General features: G+C 40.9%; 1 protein-coding gene across 5 annotated transcripts in view; it reads left to right on the top strand.

Moving 5' to 3' along the window:
• Positions 1-19,331, top strand: part of DMD (dystrophin) — a 2,214,077-nt gene that overhangs the window by 2,013,936 nt on the left and 180,810 nt on the right. Inside the window, exon 1 of one of the 5 annotated variants that reach the window (XM_088454196.1) lies at positions 377-556. The exons of the other annotated variants lie outside the window; for them this stretch is intronic. Within the exon in view, the coding sequence (XP_088310322.1) occupies positions 537-556 (20 nt within the window). The 5' untranslated portion in view covers positions 377-536. Of the gene's footprint in view, positions 1-376; positions 557-19,331 lie in introns of those variants that run through there. 5 annotated transcript variants of the gene reach the window in all.

Raw genomic sequence — 19,331 nt, 5'->3', positions numbered from 1 at the left:
GAGAGGATAGCCCAGGCAATGTCATGACTACATTCTTGTGTCTATTACTCAGAGTACCCAAAGTATATACAGTATTCCTCCAGGTGGCAAAGCTGCATTGGCTATTTAAACTAAACTAAAGATTCTATAATATAATATGCTTATTTGTACTGAGTGTGTGTATCTAATGCAGGCGGTGTCTGACAGTGGAATTATCTTATAACAATCAAACAGTGGAGGGAAAAACTTGCAGATGTGTAGTGGCTGCAGCAGCTGCTGTACAGCACACACCGAGTGACTGGATGGAGTCAGCAGCAGCAGCTCTTCCTCAGCAGCAGGTTGAATAGGTGTGAGGAGGAGCAATAACAGATAGCGCCGCCCTGTCTAGCCTGCGGGCGGCCCTCCTCCGCCAGCTCTCCTTAGCCCTGTAGTGCTATAGTATCACTGCAGTCAGTGCCATCCTCCTCCTACTCCTCCCGCTGCCGGACTTCTCTCTCCTAGTGGCAGCCTGAAATCCGGAACTCCTCTCCCGGTGATACCTGCTGCTTCTCCCGGCCATGAGGGAGCTGATGAAAGGGTGAGTGTGAGATGCAGCAGCGCGGCCGGCACCAGTTAGGGGTCTCCTCTCTCTGCCCCCGGGAGCTGCTGGGCTACAGGGGAGCCTTCCTAAGAAACTTTAAGCCGCCTGTGTGAGCGCTCCCGGGCTGCTGTCTGTGCGGGTCATTCCTGCTCCGGTCACTGAGAGAGGTGCAGGAGCTCATTATCGGAGCCAAGTTCTCAGAATGACTGGGGGGTGTCCATCCATATGACTGAAACCTAGCATGCATAGGCATGGATAGTGACAGCTCATATACTGCGGGTGCTGAAGCACCTACAGAGTTTGCTCCTATGTCAGGGGGTGTTACAGTGTGACCAGGAGGAGTAGGAAGGAGACCGAGCAGGATTGCTCTCTTCCCTCCACAACATCAACAGATGGAACCCGAGCCGTGCTTTGTCTATACCACAGGTCACATACAGGGGCACCGCGGCTTGAATGGGCACATTCTGATATTTGGGTTCCACACAGTAAAGCACAGGCTGGTTTCCCTGCTGAGATGGATGCAGCAGCTGTGTGTATGTATTGCATGTGTGTGCGCCTGCTGGATGCTCAGTTCCGGCTATATACTGTAGGTTGAATCTGGGACATCTATGGAAGCATAAATCAGATTTACTCACAGATTTCCCAGTTCTAGCTTTATTACAGTGATTACCATTTACTTGTGCTTTTGTGATGGGCTGGATGTGATTGATTCTGGGAGAGCCCAGAATAGGTGATTTAGCACCTTTTGTTGGAGGACTTTTGTAAGGAGCCTGCTAGCTCCCACCATCTCCATTCAGACTTAAATCAAAAGGTCAACTTTCTGCCTGATTTCTTTTGGGAATGCACAATGGCATTTTAGTACCTGCCTGCTGTACATGGTTTTTATTTACTGTAATCTATCGGTGTCAGGCTTAAATGTTTCAGGTGGGACATGTGCAGCCAGTGAAACAACCAGCTCAGCAAAAATAGAAAAGAGTTTGTAAATTCTCATGGTAGAACAAACAAGGTTAGGTTGTTCTTCTTGTGATTGAATATGTTTCACCTGGCTGAAAATCCTGTATAGAAAGCGGATACACGCAGTTCCTGGGCATTGACTGTTTTATTTGCTTTCTTGGATTTTAGGGGTAAAAAAAATGATTTAATATTTACCTATTGAATCATATATGTGCTAAGACTGGGCTTTATGTATTACTGTTGTAATAAATCAGTGTGTGAAATACTTTACATCCGTTAGCCTCTGGGGGGGATAACTTGACAAGAAAGAGTAACTCTGGTAATAAATATTCTTTGAAAGAATATAGCCTCAGGACACCTACCTGTATACTGTAGCCAGGATTGATGTTGGTCTGGAATAACTCGACACAGTGTCTCAGTTAAGGACATCTTATTTGTCAAATATGATATCATGGATTTGTTAGAACTATGATGGCTCAAAACCTAAATAGTCATTTTTAGCCATTCTCATTTCAGTGACTGTTCATTGCCCTATTTTATACAGTGACACTTTGACTTCCTAAAATGTAAACAAAATAGAAGCATGCAGTAATATAAAAGTGCCAATTTTATGTCACAAGCAGAAAGAGTACCATGTACAGTTAAGTAGTGTTTTATATTTCACTGTAAGTTCCACAAATATGATTTCTAAAGGCCAGATGAGGTTTCTGGAAACTGGATGTATATGTTCTTTGTGGATGCCTAAGAATTGTTCTCAGTTACAATTGTTGATCCTAGTCACTAAAAAAGCCTGCAGTGAAATTGCACTGGCAGGAGCTTACTGGGAATCAGCTTTGAAAAGCAAATAGATCAGTGAACCGGTATCAGCTGGAGGGTCTATGTAAAAGCCACAGTAACATGTAAAGTAATCATTACCTGCCCCTTCCCTGAGAAAGTAAATAGTGTCAAAAACTTGTCTTAAAGTATATCTCCTTCTAGAACCATGCTGACCTTTGTACTGAACCATTGCTCTTTTTACACAATGCTCCCCAATCGCAATACTTACTACTTAAGCCCCTTTTATTGTTTTTTTGCCTTCAGAGCCATCACACATTACAGACACTGAAGTACTGCAAAGATCAGCTTGATCCCTGGATTTAGGACAAATGATTGCATGTGTGTACTCTAGATATGTATATACAAGCACTTGCAAATCACCCCCAAAGTAACGATTATTTTCTTTCACCAGTCTTATGATACCTGCCTTTTTTTATTTTTACATGTACTGTACTTGCCTGCTGTTTGTCACTATGGTGATGAGGTTAGAAAATATGGTAATTTCTTATTTTTAACGCAGTTGTAACAATATATATTCTACTGTTATGCAAACAGCGGATATACAAGTGCAGATGGGAGCCAGGTTGTTGGGTTATCCAGGCATTGGAAACACAACTGAGGTTTCAGAACTAGGTCAGATTTGTGGGACAGTAAAGTCTTTGGATTTTCTTTCTGGTACAGACACATTTATTTAGCATATTGTGGCGTTTACTATTCCAGGAGCCTACAGGGAGTTGATTGTTCCACATAATGAGGTGGAGAAGTATTTGTTTTGTGGGGATAAATACATCTGGATGCTACAGGTGCACTTACTTGTATTTTTTTCTTTATGACTGATTGGAGCTGATCATTGGGACATTATGTATATAGTTCTTTATTATTAAAATATGTTCCAAAATAGTTATAGCAATTAATGGAAGTTACTGTGATTTATTATGGTTTTCTGCATTGTATAGATTATTGATAAAGGCAGAACATTTATTGTCACTAATAGTTAAACGCACTTGGATATTGTCAAATAAAACAATGGCCCTCTGTGTTTTCCTCTTGGTTGAATTGTTGCAGGTATATTTCAGTGTTGTTTTCCTCTTCATTTTAGTAAAAACACTAGCTGTTAATTACATGTAAGATAAAAAAATTTTTGTTATCCAATAATAACGATTTCATTGTTTATTGGATAATACCATCATCTTCCACATTTTTTGCATATCTTATAGACACCACCAGCTTCTAAATAAGTTTTTTTTTTTTTTTTAATCACCTTTATCCCATTATTTATAAGGTAGTCTGAGGTCCTCTCAATTAATGTTCTTACAAAAATTGTATATGATCCTGTTGAAATAAAGCACAGAATTAGCATGATATACAACCTAATTACTATTAAATTCCATGGTAATGTGTTAATTTTCCATTAAAATTTATGTAACTGGGGAGTGTCCAAAATTGTGTCCCTGTTTAAACTTGTTGTTTTATATTTGATGAACCTATTGATGGAAACATTTCTCCAATTTTTCTGTATGTTAATTGTTTTCTGTACTAGTTTTGATTTGGGAGTATGAGTAACAATAACATTTTGTCTTTCTGGAATACTGCATGTTGACAACCATTAGCCTAGAAAATGGCAATTCAATTAATGTTCTATTTCTAGAGATTATTCATGGAGATTTAAAGGTCCCTGCTGATCTGTCCTGAATGGTGTTTAATCCTGATTAAGTACATTATTCTAGTGTGAAATGGCTCATAATTCTTTCCTTGTTTTAGCAATGCGGTAAAGCAGGTTAAAACTTCTGAAGTTGATATTTCACATATAAAATTGTGTTCATGCATTACCTTTTTTAGCATTTATTACTAAAAAGCATGTTCTCCCCCTCCCTATGTGTCTTGAGTGCTTGGGTACAGGTCAATGTATTTTTGAAGGGTAGTTTGGTACCAATGACAACGTTTAGGAGTGTTTTGAAGTTCCTGAAAAAATGTTTTCAGGCATCTAGGCTGCAACCTAAGGGTAATATTTTATAAAAATGTAACTTGTGCAATATGATAAACCAGGAAGTCTACAGGAGGTTAAAATGTGTCTGAGAAATCGGTGTAGGGAGAAAGCTTCTTTTTATTTATTATTATTAGCCTCAGACAGTAGCGACTAGCCACATCTCAATGGTAAGATTGCAGCTATACTATAGGAAATATGGTACAAAGGCTAGAGGAGATTTTAAAATTAGGAACTAGCAGGGAGAGTAGTGTGAAGAGAGAAACAGTGTAAAGCATAGGATAGATAGTGAACAGGACTTGGTAGGGAAATGTGAAGGTTTAGTAGAAACATAATAAGGCCCTTAAATGGTTTGTAGCAATGCTAGGAGTCTTCCAAATGAAATGGGGGAATAAGATTGAATAATATTGGTGTAGTGGGTATAAGTGAAACATGGTTGCATGGCATGATTTGGTCATTTCATGTATCTTTACCGGGATGGGTACGGAATCCTGGTGGTCAGAATCCTGGCGCCGGCATCCCGACAGGGTTTGGATACCGACACCTGTTGGTAGGTATCCTAATCCTCCCCCCGGTGCCTGAACAAAACCGCACCCTAACCCTCTACCCTTAGTGCCTAACCCTTACCATCCCCCTTAGTGCCTAACCCCTAACACTTCTCCCTGTAACCCCGCTGCTTATCTTTGGGATTCCGGTGGTCAGGATGCAGGCGCCGGGTTTCTGACAATTGTCGGGATTCTGATGCCCGGAATTCCAGCGGTCGGTATATTGACCGCATCCCATCTTTACCATGTTTAGGAAGATATCCTGTTCATTATTATTCATTTTAAATATCCAGGAATGAATTGTGCACCTTAAACTAGTAATTCTTCCAGAGAGAGCGGATGTTTATAAACTGTATATAACAATGGTTGAATACTGCGCTCTGGTTGGAGCGGGGAAGGGGGGGGTATGCAGGAAGGAGGGTGTGGGGCATGATGGTGGCTGAGGGGAGCGGGGAGGTAGTCTGTGCGCAGCTTCCCTAAGAGGTGTCTGGTCTCTAAATTGGTATCTGAAGGTTTGGAAGGGTAGCGCTGCACAGGTATAGGTGGGGGATGGTGGAGACTGGGGGAAAGGTGTGGGGGGGAGAGCGGATGGGCAGACGGGGGAAGCCCGTGAGGTGGGTTGGCTGTGTGTGGTAATTATACTGGTGTGGGGTGGTGTGTGATGCTGGTGTGAATAAATACTGGACAGTGAATACAAGGTGAACAGGTGTTGATTGCAGCGTACAAATAAGAGACACAGTGCAGTGCAAGTCCCTCCTGGGCTCAGAACCGTATGAAGCTCATTACAGTCCAAGGGGAAACGTCCATACCCTGTTGGTGAGGGTGGGGGGGTTTGAATAGTTCCAAGGTGGGGGTAGCCTGGCTGGCTCCGTGGATGCACAGTCCGCGGTGTTCCAGTGCTAGAGCGGTGTCCCGCTTAGACTTTATCACTTACCAGTAAGTGTGGTGGGTGGGGCAGGGGTCATGTCCTTGTCGCTTGGGTGCGCTGGTGTTGGACCAGGGGTGTTGTGCTGTGATGCCCGTGCGGTCCTGGCTCCTCAAGGTAGGATCACGAGGTGTGGGTGATTCACCGGTGGTTCGTCTCACTTGTACTGGTGCGCGGCGTCACCTTGCCGGTGGTGTGGACAGGGTGGTGGTTACCGTAGCAGGTAACTTTCGATGTCTTGGTGGTGGGTCAGGACCCTTCTTGGGGGCAATCCTGCGGCTCTTAGCCACTGTAGACATACATGTGTCCGCGTGTTCCTCACTGTGTGCTGTGGACAGGCTGGGAATGTGATGTTCAGCGTTCTTCTTAGCCCTAACTTCAAGCTCCAGGTTCAGGCGGGTTTGGTTTTCACGGTGTTAGCTCTGGTTTCAGCTGGAGATTGGTGTGCCAAGTAGGCGGGTAGCGTGACAGCTGGTGTAGCTTGGTCCTGGTCCTTGGTAGATTGAACGTGTTTTAGCACAGCGTGCCTTTGTCAAAGTAACCCAAGTGGTAGAAGAACAAACTAGAGGGGGATTTATATTGGATTTTTAGGAGTAGGTGTATTAAAGACTCTAAAAATGAAAGTGGTGGTGTTGCCAATAGCAACCATTCAGATTATATAAATTTTCTGGGAAGAAAGCGAAATGATAGCTAGAATCTGGTTACTATGGGAAACGCCACCAATTTTCATATTTAGAAGCTTTAGTAAATGTACTCCACAGTATCTGGTTATAACATATCATTATCAAACACACAGATAAGGGGCATTTAATAAGAAGTGATCATATTAGAGTAACTTTTGGTTGTTTTAGGGGTTATTCCATTTCAGATCACCCCCAAAAAATGAAATGTCCACCACTCGTCTCAGATTTTTTTTTTCCTTTTTTATAAGAGACAGTGTGTAAAAAAAAAAAAAACAACAAAAAAAAAACTGTTTCTGCGAAATATCTCTACTCAATTTATCAAACTATTTACTAATTGCAGCTTATTTATTCAGTTTATTTGACGTATCACGGGTGTTTATTAAGAAATCGCCACGAAATTTGGACCCCTAAAGTAAATTTTCCTCCCGAATCAAAAAATCAGAGCCAAATTGCTTTATCTGCCTAAATGCGCACATCCGCTTGCCGACTAGTGAAGGACTGAACAATAACGATATCGTTATCATTCAGTCGTCCATTAAATCGTTCAGTGTAGGCACCCTCCCTGAACATGGTCAATCTGTCGTTATAGGCAGATTGACCGCCATGTTCAGGCGGCGATTGATGTCTGAAGCAACCAGCGGTGTCCGATTCATGCACTATTAATGAGCGATTTAACTATATCGTTATCGTTCAATCGCTCATTAATATTGCCTAGTGGATGTTCCCCTTTACGTTTTGAGTTACAGCAAAAATTAAAGATTTTAATTAAAAACTTAAGGTTAAATCAACATTAGGTATCCCAATTGGTTTTTAGGTGCTTAACAAAGCTATACATTACTACCACAAAAAAATCAGCGTGGTAGTCTGGACCTGATTCAGACCCGTTCGCTAGCAAGCGTTCGCACGCCGATAGCTGATGTTTGCAATTTGCGTATGCATTGCTGTGCGCAAACCAGTGCGAGAGATCGGCAAGCGTTTGCTCGCTGCGCATAGACTGCCCAGCAGAGTGAGTGACAGGAGAAGCCGTTTGTGGGTTTTGACAGGGGCTGGCCATTAAAAACGAGGGAGTGTTGGTGCGAATGCAGGCATACCTGAGCATCTAAACGCCATTTCAGAGGCGTGCATAATTTAGAGACCACGTCATAGTACACGTCAACTGGCTGGTTTTTAAAAACTGAAGTGCTTGCGGTAGGGTATGGTCAGCCACAAGTGCTGTGATCTCATCTGATGGTACCTGATTTACCGATGGTTGCATACACTTCCTGGAGATGACGTGTGCAAGTCTGCGTCTTAAGACAGGCTGTGGGCGTCTGCATACACAGAGCGATCGCACGCTAAGACATAGTGGGCGTGCTAATGCCTTGCCGTGCGATCGGCTGCCTTCCCAAATTTGCATACGCATTGTGCGAGCGAACGCATCTAGCGAGTGGGTCTGAATGATCTCTATTTCATAGTGGAGAGAAAAAATAATGTTGACGTTCGATTACTGTTGTACCGCATACATCGTTTACACAAACAATGAAAATTACAAACATAACTAAAGTTGAGTCAACAATAACATTATTTTCCCCTTGTTTGGAACCTATTGTAACGGTCTGTAATTTTCCTTAAAGTGTCAGAAAACAGTGTATATTGCCTTCCAGTACATCCTTGGATAGTAGGCACTTCCGTTACACAGAGGACATGAATAAAAGGAACAAAACACTTATCTCTTGAAGGCCGAGACAACACATTTGTTGATTTGGCTTGGTGCCATAGTTAATATTTGATATGACATATGATACGATAAGCGTTACTATGTCAACTTCGTGCTGTTATTAAGCCAGGACAGAAAGTTTGCCCAAAAAGCAGAATTCAACTGTCGCACTGTTAAGAACTAACAGACATAGATTTGCCACAGAAGAAATTGAATTCCCGGTGACGAGTTTAACTGAACCTGCAGAAACCGATGAGCTGACTGAAAGTAAATCATAGCTTGGTTGTACACCAGTGAAATTGCATGGGGTAAAGAGAAGACACCAGGAGGCATACACTAGAAGAAAGACACTAATGGTGCCCACACATATACCGATGTGCTCACGATACGATTTTATGGCCAATTTCCTCATGAACTTTCACGGGAGCTCCCTTGCCGTGATCATGATTTGGAGTTAAAAATGTCCAATCTGACTAAAGATCCATCTTGCAGCCAATGCATTGTATCCCAGATTGGCTAATCTGCCCTACTGCACGGCAGATCAGAAGATGCGATATACGACGAGCGGGGACGCGCATTGGCATCGTGCTCGTGAGTATAAACTCACGATTTGTACTTTTTATACCCGATTCGTCGTCACGATTCGTCGAAATCGGCCAAATCGTGTAAAATATCGCTATGTGTGTGGGCACCTTAAAAGAAAGAGAGAGCAGGCAAGTAAAGCCATTCAAGGGACTCTTACTCAAATATTGTCTCTTCCAAGCACATCACTAGAATCACCCCAGAAAGTAAGCAAATGTTCAGGTTGTGAAGGTTTACAAATATAGAACAAATAGGTGCGCTAATAAAAGCTGTCCTATGTATATACTTGTAGCTGACAAATGAGGGATTCTGACTATACCCTCAAATAGGAAAATATTTGTTTAATAAATGGTTAATTTGACAACCGCTTTAGGGAATTTTTACGTGTTTGTACTGGCGCAGACACATTTTTTCATATGTGTTTATATACAGTCTGATATATGAATTACAGCAAAAGTGTGAAGAGGAGCCACAACAAGAAGTAATAAAAATATTAACTCTAGGACCAAACCAATTAGCAAACGTGTTATCTTGGGCTTCAAGAGATAAGTGTTTTGTTCCTTTTATTCACGTCCTGTGTGTAACTGAAGTGCCTACTACACAAGGAAGTACTGGAAGGCAAAATACTGTCTGCTAACACTTTAAGGAAATTTCAGACCATTACAAAGGGGAAAATAATGTTATTGTTGACTCATCTTCGGTTATGTTTAAGTTTTTAAATTTCATGGCTTCTTGTGTAAATTATGTATGCGGTGCAACAGTAATCGAATGTCAACTTCATTATTTTTTTTTTCTCCACTATGAATCCGAGTACCATGCGTTTTTATTTGTGGTAGTGATGTATAGCTGTAAGCATCTAAAAACAAAATGGGATTTCTAATGTTGATTTAATTGTGTGTTTTTAATTCTGTTCCAAAATCTAGAATTTTTGCTGTAAGGCAGATAGTCATTTTGTTTGTATTTTTTTATTTAGGAGGAAAATTTACCTTTAGGGGTCCAAATTTCGTGGTGATTCCTTAATAAACACACCTATGAAACTTCAAATAAACTAAATAAATAAATAAATAAGCCGTGATTAGTAATATCCCTCCACTGGTTAAGTTTGCATTTTGTAGCACATTAGACTGCGAGGGGGAATAAGCTGCAAATATTTATTGATAAATGGGCCACATAAAGTATTAAAAGTGAGACAGGAAAATAAGAGTGTGCAGAGACAAAATATGTAATAGAGGGGAATTGAGCTAGCATTAACTAAACCTTAACCCAAATTTACTAAAGAAAGTAATTTTAACAGCAAAAAGATTAACAAATATGTAAATGGCAAAATTATAAATCAACAATTATAAAACAAATAAGGTAAATTGATCTGAAGTTTTCATTTGTGTTTTCAAATTAAGGAACCTGGTACACCTCAATATTAAATGGTTTAGTTCAGGAGAAATACATTTATCTCAGCAACTTAGGATTGATATCGCACCTGGCCCAGCTGGTATGCATTCATTTAAAGATGTCATTATGGAACCCAAGAAATTATAGACGAGCCTGTCTGACATCGTTGGTGGGTAAAATATTTGATGGCTATCTAAAAAATAACATCCAGAAATATGTTGCTGAAATTAGTATCAGAGGATCTGATTTATGATTGGTTCTTCCTTCACAGCACAAACTGCTTTATTCTGCACCTACGTTACTAAATGGTCCACACTGTCTTTCATGGATAATGCATGTTCTGGTGCATATCACTACAAACTAGAAAAGTGACCTAGGTCTGCAGAGAGACTAGGTGCATTGTGCAAAAGTGTAAAGGTGCCTACACACATAGCGATGTGCTCACAATCCCACGATGTGTACGATTTCCCCCGGAACTCTCCCTGGGAACTCCCCGGCAGTCGTGGGCACGATTTGGTCTGAAAATCTGCCAATTTGACACATGATCTATCGTGCCTCCTAAACTATCCAGTGCATTGTGACTTGAGATTGTCAGATCTGCTCTACAGCACGGCAGATCTGAAGATGCGATGTGCGACCTGCGGGAACGCGCATCGTGATCGTGCGTGGGGACTCACGATTTGGGCATATTTTACACGATCTGTTGTACCGATGCGTCGGAATCAGCCAGTTCGGGTAAAATATCGCCATGTGTGTAGGCACAATAAGTGTCACTTCAACTGTGCAGCCTCCTACAACGTTAGAGCAGCCCCTTTACATTGAATAAACATTTCCACTTTTCTCATGGAATGTTATTTTACATTGGTAAAATTAGTCTCCTTAAAAGCATGTGACACAATCTCTGCCATCTCCTAAGAAATGCAAGAATAGACTATGAAAATTGCTATGCATCCCTCTTTACAGCAAAGAATTGCCCATGAAATGTGCGCTCTCCATCCCAATTCACTTTAATAATCAGTCTGCAGGTTGCAATCTTGTGTTTTTGCATTTATTTACATAACTGAGTGCATTGGTGCAACTGCTCTGGTTATTGCAATGTTTTCACTCTGCTCAACTTATCCCATTCTGTTCTTCCCACGAGCCCTGCTATCTAGGTTGTGGGGGGGGGGGGGGATATACACATGGATAGATCATGGTTGTAATTGAAGATACTTAGATTGGGTTTAGTGTTAAGGAAGTCCTACCGGTATATGTACTGAACCTTGACTTTGAAAGCAAGTCATCTGTAATTGCCACATTGCATGTATCGAAATAAATGCGGGTACTCATATGCAGGGCCGGTTCTAGACATTGTGAACTTTCGCCCTGAGCTCCACAGTTGCGCCCACAACCAAAAAAAATGTACTTCTTTAGATGGTGTTCCTCTGCGCACGCTGAAAGCGCACATGCTTCCAGAAAGGGTGCGTGTCCTTGCGGAACACCCCCAATTCATCACACTGTGGGGCGTGCGCAGCACTTATGAAGGTGCTGGGCTTCCCTCAAGCTCTCCTCTCATGGCGAATAATTGCCATGTGCAGTAATGCGCCTTACACAGTAATGCCCTTTATAGACACATTATGCCACACGCAGTAATGCCCTTTATAACCCATTATGCCTCACACAGTAATGCCCTTTATAACACATTATGCCACACGCAGTAATGCCCTGTATAATACATTGTGCCACACACAGTAATTCCCTTTATAATACAGTATCCCCAATTCAAATTACGCCACACATTAGTCCCATATTCATGTTTATGACACAGTGGTGCCCCTTTTACACAATTCCCAAATTACTGCCCCTAATACACAATGCCCACAGTAGTAGTGCCCCTAATACAATGCTCACAGTAGTGGTGCCCCTTACACAATGACACCGGTAGTGGTGCCCTCCATGCAGTGCCCTCATTAGTAGTGCCTGCAGTGGTAATGCCCACAGTGTTAATGCCCCCATTGGTAAAGTCCCCTATAGTAGTGCCCACATTAGTAGTACCCAAAGTAGTAATGCCCCCTATAGTAGTGCCCACAGTTGTAATGCCCCCATTAGCACTGCCCCTATAGTAGTGCCTCCAGTAGTAATGCCCTATAGCCATGCCCCCCTATAGCCATGCCCCCCTATAGCTATGCCCCCATGCCTCCCTTCTGAAAAAGAAAAAATACAATTGAAATACAAACACAATACTTACCTTAGGCCTCGATCCGGCGTCCGCTGCCGCCCGGTCCGACCATGGCTCCACCACGGATCTCTGTTGGAGAGACGTCATGACGTCCCTCCGATGGTGCTCTCTGCTGGAGCCGGAACTCAGGAGTGAGCTCCGGCTCCACGGATCTATGGGGGAGACGTTATGACGTCCCTCCCATAGTGCTCTTTGCGGGAGCCGGAGCTCAGGAGTGAGCTCCGCTTTCGGCTGCTGCTGCAGGGATGGAGCCGGGTGCCCACTGATATCAAATATCAGCGGGCGCCCGGCAAATGAAGCCTCCCTCCGGCGGCTAGCGCGGGAGGGACTGGACCTGGGTTTTTTTTTTTTTCTTATGGAATTTTCTTTTTCTGGGGGCTCAGTGGCGCCCTCTAGGGGCTGGCGCTCCGGGCGATGGCCCTGTCAGCCCGCCCCTAGATCCGCCCCTGCTCATATGCTCAGGGTTGTACGCATCTTTCTGAGCAAACTGCTCCATCCGCACAATTGGTTTTATGATGTGCAATTGAATGAGCTCTATCCTTGCTACAAAAGATATATCTGAACACGTTTATTTACGCTTACACACACAACTCTGCACAGCCCACAATTCCATTGTAATGCACTCTCACTACATGGCCTACGTGAGAACACCCTGCTGCAGCCAAGTTATGAAGTTTCAGTTGCAAGTGGAGATGCGTCTAAAGACACATACACACTGGCCGATATTTATGAACGATAACGACATCTTTAAATGATATATCGTTCAAATCGTCCCGTGTGTATGCACTAAACGATGAGTGATGCACGCTCCCGCGGGTCGTTAACAATATCCCCAGTCGTTTGTACATGCAGCTCAATCTGGGGATATCTGTCCCGCTCCTCCCCTAACCCCACCCTGCTGTGGTTTGTAGTTGCTGGCATCGGCACTCCTGCCGGGCCCCCACTGCCGATATCATGGCATACACACATCGTCCATTGTGTATGTGCCTTTAGTAGTGTAGTCATGGTTCTGGACCATTTACAGTTCAAAACACACAAGGTGCACACTCCTCAAGTGGTCTTGCATTTAATTTGGCATCCACCCCATGATGCGTATTTGTAGAATGGTAATAAACCAATGTTTGTTTTTTAGTTCCAATTGTAACATATTTTCTCTTTCTTGCTAATGTTTTTTTATATTGACCGCAGTGTTCTGTGTCTTGACATTTAAAATGTGATATATATAATTTTTATTTCAACTGAGGCAAGTGCATATGGCAAGCTCAGTCTTCCTGAGTGTCAGGGACTGTATAATGTACACTTGATTTAGAAGAGCTGCACATGCTGTCAATTTCTTGATCGCATTGTTTGTGAATTCCATCTCTACTAATTTCACACTCTGATTTCAACCTTCTGGTGTTCTTAAATATCTTTTCTTTTTTATTATTTACTTCTCTGTCTTTCCTTGTAATGTGCTGATTAGTGAGCGGTATCTGCAAGGGCAAGTTGGCTTGCTTATCAGGCTTCAAAAAAGGGATTGTAGATATTTTAATCCATTTAGGCACATCACTTTAATAAATGACTTTATGAGAAACAATAATCCTTCCCAGTTTGATCTGCAGATCAAACCTTTTTTCTTTCCTGCTTTGTCCAAATCACTATAACGACCCCCTTCTTTTCAAGTCCAAATTATGGATTGTCAGTTATTACAAGGTGTTGTGGAGCCTGTTGATATATGCTGAGCTGGCATTTCATTTTATTGAGTTCACACAACAAGCCCTTCCCTCATTCCTTGCTTAACCCACCTTCGAGTCCCAAAGCTAACAATTAAATAGCCTTTGAAAATGGCAGAGCAGCTTAGGAAAGGAACTCTCACTGGAGTCTAACCTTTTCTTAAGCTGCAAGATTGTGTTTGGAATTAATGATAACTTTCTGAGCTGAAAGTGTGCAGGTGGAAACGGCAGTCCTTTACAGGCCAGAAGTGAAATAGCTGCAGCCTGCTTGCGTTGTGCATATAAAGTACCAGAGGAAATCTGCCCTTTGTGTTATCAGCCTCCACACTCTTGCAAATTCGGTGGCACTTGAAGAAGCTCATTTTCCTCACCATACCAGATACCAGCCGCCTACTTCTTGGAGGACTTGTAATTGTTTATGTGACATAAGTTTGTCAGTCTCAGCTCAGTCCACACAGAATAATTTTCGACAGTTTAAATTCTTCACTTGTCAATTAGCACAGCAGGAGTTTTGCCAAGGGACGTGCTCTGGAATTTGCTACACTAGACTTTGGATTTCCACCTGGCTATTAAGTGAGTTTTTCTTTTTTTCAATTTTTTTTTAATTTTCTTTATTAATGTTAAGAGGTTATTGTCAAAGCTCACATGAACATTACATATTTTAATTTCTCACAGGGTGAAGGACCCAAGTACAAATACTACTGGCTGAATCTTTATACAAGTGTGAGATTACTTCAAAAATATTCCCAGGGCATGTCTGAGCGAGAAAGAAGCTATTTTGTCAGTGAACCCAAGCACATCTTTAAGTCTTACCTTATAGTGTTCTCACTAGGAGTTCTTTTCTAGTGTGCTCATTAGACTTTTTGTGAGGTGATGTTATTGGCAATACGTTATGGAAAATCTTCTTACAAATCTAAAAAAAAAAATTAGATTTTTTTACAATTTGGTATAAGATAGTAAAATACTAAGGTATTCCTACCAGTAGCCGGTGTTTATGGGCTGCTCAGTGTTGCAGTTTTTCCTGGCTTTCTATGTTCCTCTTACAGCACCTGTCTAAAACTGTGCAGTTTTGGAGGTGTGTATTCTGGAGGACCAGTTGTAAACTGCAATCAATCAGCTCCTAATTGTTCCTCCCTCTCACCCCACCTGCCTTTCCTTCCATTTCCAAGTTGCTTATCTTAATTGATTTGATGTTTTTTTTTATTACAGAACTGGAAGAGTCAGGATTATTAATGTGTGTATTTAGTAGCCCCCACAGTCTGACTTGTATTAGGGGCAATTTAGTAAAATATTACACTTATCGCTGTTGTGCAGGCTACACAAGTAATTTAATTGTAAACGTTTTTGTTATAGCTCAGACTGATTGCACATCCTTTAATTAATGAATAGGAAACTCATGCATCTCCCGTCATATTATTTAGTATAAAAAGGTACCATTACTTGGGTACCGCTAGTCACCTAGAGTTACACGTTGATACAAGATGTATCGTAGCTTCCATACATGTCCATGGAAATGTCTTCAGATGCTTATTTTTATTTATTATTTCACTGATTTCTTCCAGCTTTAAGAACTAGTTTTTAGAAATGGTACATTTAGATAAAGAACACTACTAACAATATTTATTTTTAGTGCCATCATTTCACTTTAGAATTGGGAGCATACAGTGAAATTACACAAGGCTGGTTATTTGTATAAAGAAAGAGGGCCTCTTAATGAGTGGGCATGCAGGTAATAGAAGAACAGAAAAATAGGAAAAATAAATAATTGCATGCAACTAATTGCACACAATAAAGTGCAATTGAGCTCTGTACTCTGGAGTGTTTAGCCCTAGAATAAGATTCTCGTAATTACTGTCTATTGTAAAAAAATTTGTAATGTCCTTCTGATCAATTTTATGTATTTTTTATTTATGTAGGTTAATAAACAGCACTTACGGTATTTTGTAGGTGTTTTTATCTCCTCAACAGAACTTTTGCTATTCAATTTTAGTATTTTAATTTGATTAAATGGTAACTTTAAAACCATAATTTCAGTATTTTGCATACAGCCTGCTATTTGCAGAGCCAGTTGTACTTCCTGATACCCTCCATCTGTACTTTATTTCAGTACACCATAAAAATGATTTAATACAGTAGCTTTTTTTATCGTTTATTATTTTCATTGTGTGTGAAAATAAACATTTGTTTTACAAGCCATTTTGTGGGTTGAAACAAATTCTTAAAAATACAGTTAATCCACTATGAGCTAGTGACATGCGTGACTGAGGGAAGTGACACCAAACTGATGTCACTAGTTCCTAATAAACTGTTAGACATTTTGAAGTACCATTCAGTCTATCTACACTGTTTGTAGGTTGCCAGTATATTTTTACCTGACAATCGGGAGGTTTAACACAGCAACCAAGAACATAATACATTTTAATATGAAACCAGGAAGGAATGTTAACTATTATTTTTATATAATATTATTATACATTTCATTCCATACACTCCGCATAGCAAGTCTTTCACAAAAGGTTTGTTTGGTTATGTCTTATACAAGTGCTTTTAAAGTAAATGAAAGGGATTTAGAATAGGATTAAAATGCAATCAGTGGTAAAATGTGATCTCTTAATTCTGTTTTTCTTCCACTGATGGGTTGATTTATCGAAATAAGTGTAGGAAGTTAGTTTATCTACAAATGTAATACATATTAGTAGTATAGTGCAGTAGTTTTATTTAAATATTACAGTTTAAAAGATCTCTCTCCCTCTCCCTACCTGTCCATATTTTTCATGGCTTCAGGTACTTATTCTGCATCAACTTAAATTAGAGATATATGTAAAGGGTATCCACCCAGAATGAGAAGTGACTCCCAAGTTACACACACATAGGACTGTCCCCTCAGTCCCCACTTACCCTATTGTTCCCACTTTATACTTGCCTCATTGTTCCCAGCACAGAGTGGTTATGCAGCATGATGGCAATCGTAAACCCAGAAATTTGTACGCAAATGCCTGAAGTAGAAGTTGTTTGTTTTTTGTTTTTTTATACAAAATTTTAATTCTAGAATGCGAGAATTAAAGTCCATAACCAAGCTGAGATGTGCCATAACCTGAAGGAAAGTTAAGCTACATCCCAAAATATATAGCGTTGAATCCTTAACGAAGAATGTGTTGTAATATCAGGACATTTTTGAAGTCCGTGCTTCTAAAGGAGGTTCCACTTTTCAATAAATCATAAAGAAGGTTATATTTGCAATTAACTTTGCTTACTCCCTAACAGTTTTTAGTAACATTTTTAAACATTTGTGCACTTTAAAATTATACCATCATCAAAGTCAAATTTTACATTTAAAACTTTATATTGCTTTATAATCCATCGTTTCCAATATAGCCCTATTGATTGATCATAGCTATCTGTCATGTCTGTAGGTCTCTTAGCTTTTATTTATCAACTGGTGATAAGCTTAGCTTCCATCCAAAATGGTTGTGTTCACCAGAGGAAGGCTCTGTTAATTCTTTGCTATGTGATGGGTACGGTATGCCAGCGCTCGGGATCCCGGTGGTCAGCATCCCGACTCTGGCATACCGACACTTGTCGATCTGTATCCTAACCCTCCCCCTCTCCCTATCCTAACCCTCCCTCCCTGGCTCCTGTATTTAACCTCCCCCTCCCTGCACCCTAAACATTCCCCCTTAGTGTCTAACCCTAACTATCCCCCTAGTGCCTAACGCTAACCCACCCCAACTTTGCTACTTTCCTTTCGGGATTCCTGCGGGCGGGATGCCGGTGTTGGGATTCTGGCACTGGCATTCTGACCACTGGAATCCCCACGGTCGGGATATTGACCGCGTCCCCTTTTTGCTACTTTTATGACAATTCCCTAGACCTCTGTCGGCATGGTATTTAGGGTCAATTTATCAAGTGTCAAAAGTTAAACTTTTCATAGCAAAATTGCACCATATCAGGATGACATTTGGAGAAATTGACAATGGGGTCCACTGACACCAAAAGGCTTTGCTGGAGCCCCGCCATGTCCAATCACCATGTACATGCTTAGATGTTAGCAGTATTTGACCATAGCACTTGCTTCTTTCAGTAGCAATAAGCTGCTATGAATGGGGGGAAAAAATCCTCTCATTGGGGTTTTTGCCAAGACTTCCAAAGTAACCTCTGCATGGTAAATAGCGGTGGTACACCGTACATCCTGCGCACACACAGTCCTCTAACAATCGGAGATGTGCGCTGAACATTGGATTAGCGTACATCTCTGACTCAGGCCCCTTTACATTTAAATGCTGTACATATGTCAAGCTCTTCTCCTGATGCACCATTTTTCCGGACCTGGATGTTTTTTCATTTCCTCCATCATATTCCTATCACATGCAGTAGTCATCTAGCAGGAGGCTTTTTGAATCATTCCTGCACTGCAAACCTAGACATGGTGGAAATATTTTCCTTGTTTGTTCACTTGCTGACAATTATGTTTTTGTAACTGAATGCAGTATAGTATGGTGTACTATAGTCATTATTTTGCGGAGTTTGTTTATAAAATAATCTGTTTATACCAAACCCTAACAAAAGGTCTTTCCTGCAGTAGATGGTAGAGCACATGCTGCCAAAAATTCTGATTTACTGAACCCTGTTGGAGTCTGTGAAAATCTTGCGTGACTGTTTGAAAACAGATTATTAAGCATGACTCTTCTTTTTGTCTGTGTGTAAGTGTAGTGTTTTCCTTTAATATTACAAGTTCAAGTTTGTTTTTCACGTCAACCCCCAAATGTAAGATCTCTAGTAAGAATCCATTTGCTTTTTAAAAAAAAAATTCACAACTTATTTTGCTATTTGGTTCCCTCAGTGTCCAGGGAACTCTACAATATTTTGGCACTGCTGGCGTTCCCTGTGCTTAAATGCCATTTATTCACAGCACCTCAGACGGTTATCTGCCAAAGGAAATCTCTTATTGCTGTGAGGAAATTTGTCTCGCATCTCTCCTGCTTTTGGAGATGGTATAGTCAGTGTCATTTGGTACAGTGGTTAAATGTCCGATACTGTTTGCATTTGAAAATTCAAATAATAGGACAAACCTGAAATAAGAGATCTATGGAACCATGGCTCTTCATTTTCAGTAACACATTTTTAAATATTTTGCTCTTGAAATGATCCTACTTTTCAATATTGACCAACTGCACATTACAATTTTCTTTTGTACATATTAGATTACATTCTTATCTCACTATTCTTATTATGTTAATAGTTTAAATACTTAAGTCTGTGTACTGAAAA

Source organism: Taudactylus pleione, unplaced genomic scaffold (assembly GCF_031769625.1).
Source record: "Taudactylus pleione unplaced genomic scaffold, aTauple2 ptg000609l, whole genome shotgun sequence".
Taxonomy (NCBI): Eukaryota; Metazoa; Chordata; class Amphibia; order Anura; family Myobatrachidae; genus Taudactylus; species Taudactylus pleione.
Note: the sequence above shows the minus strand (reverse complement) of the source record. Positions and strands in the feature narration are given on the sequence as shown.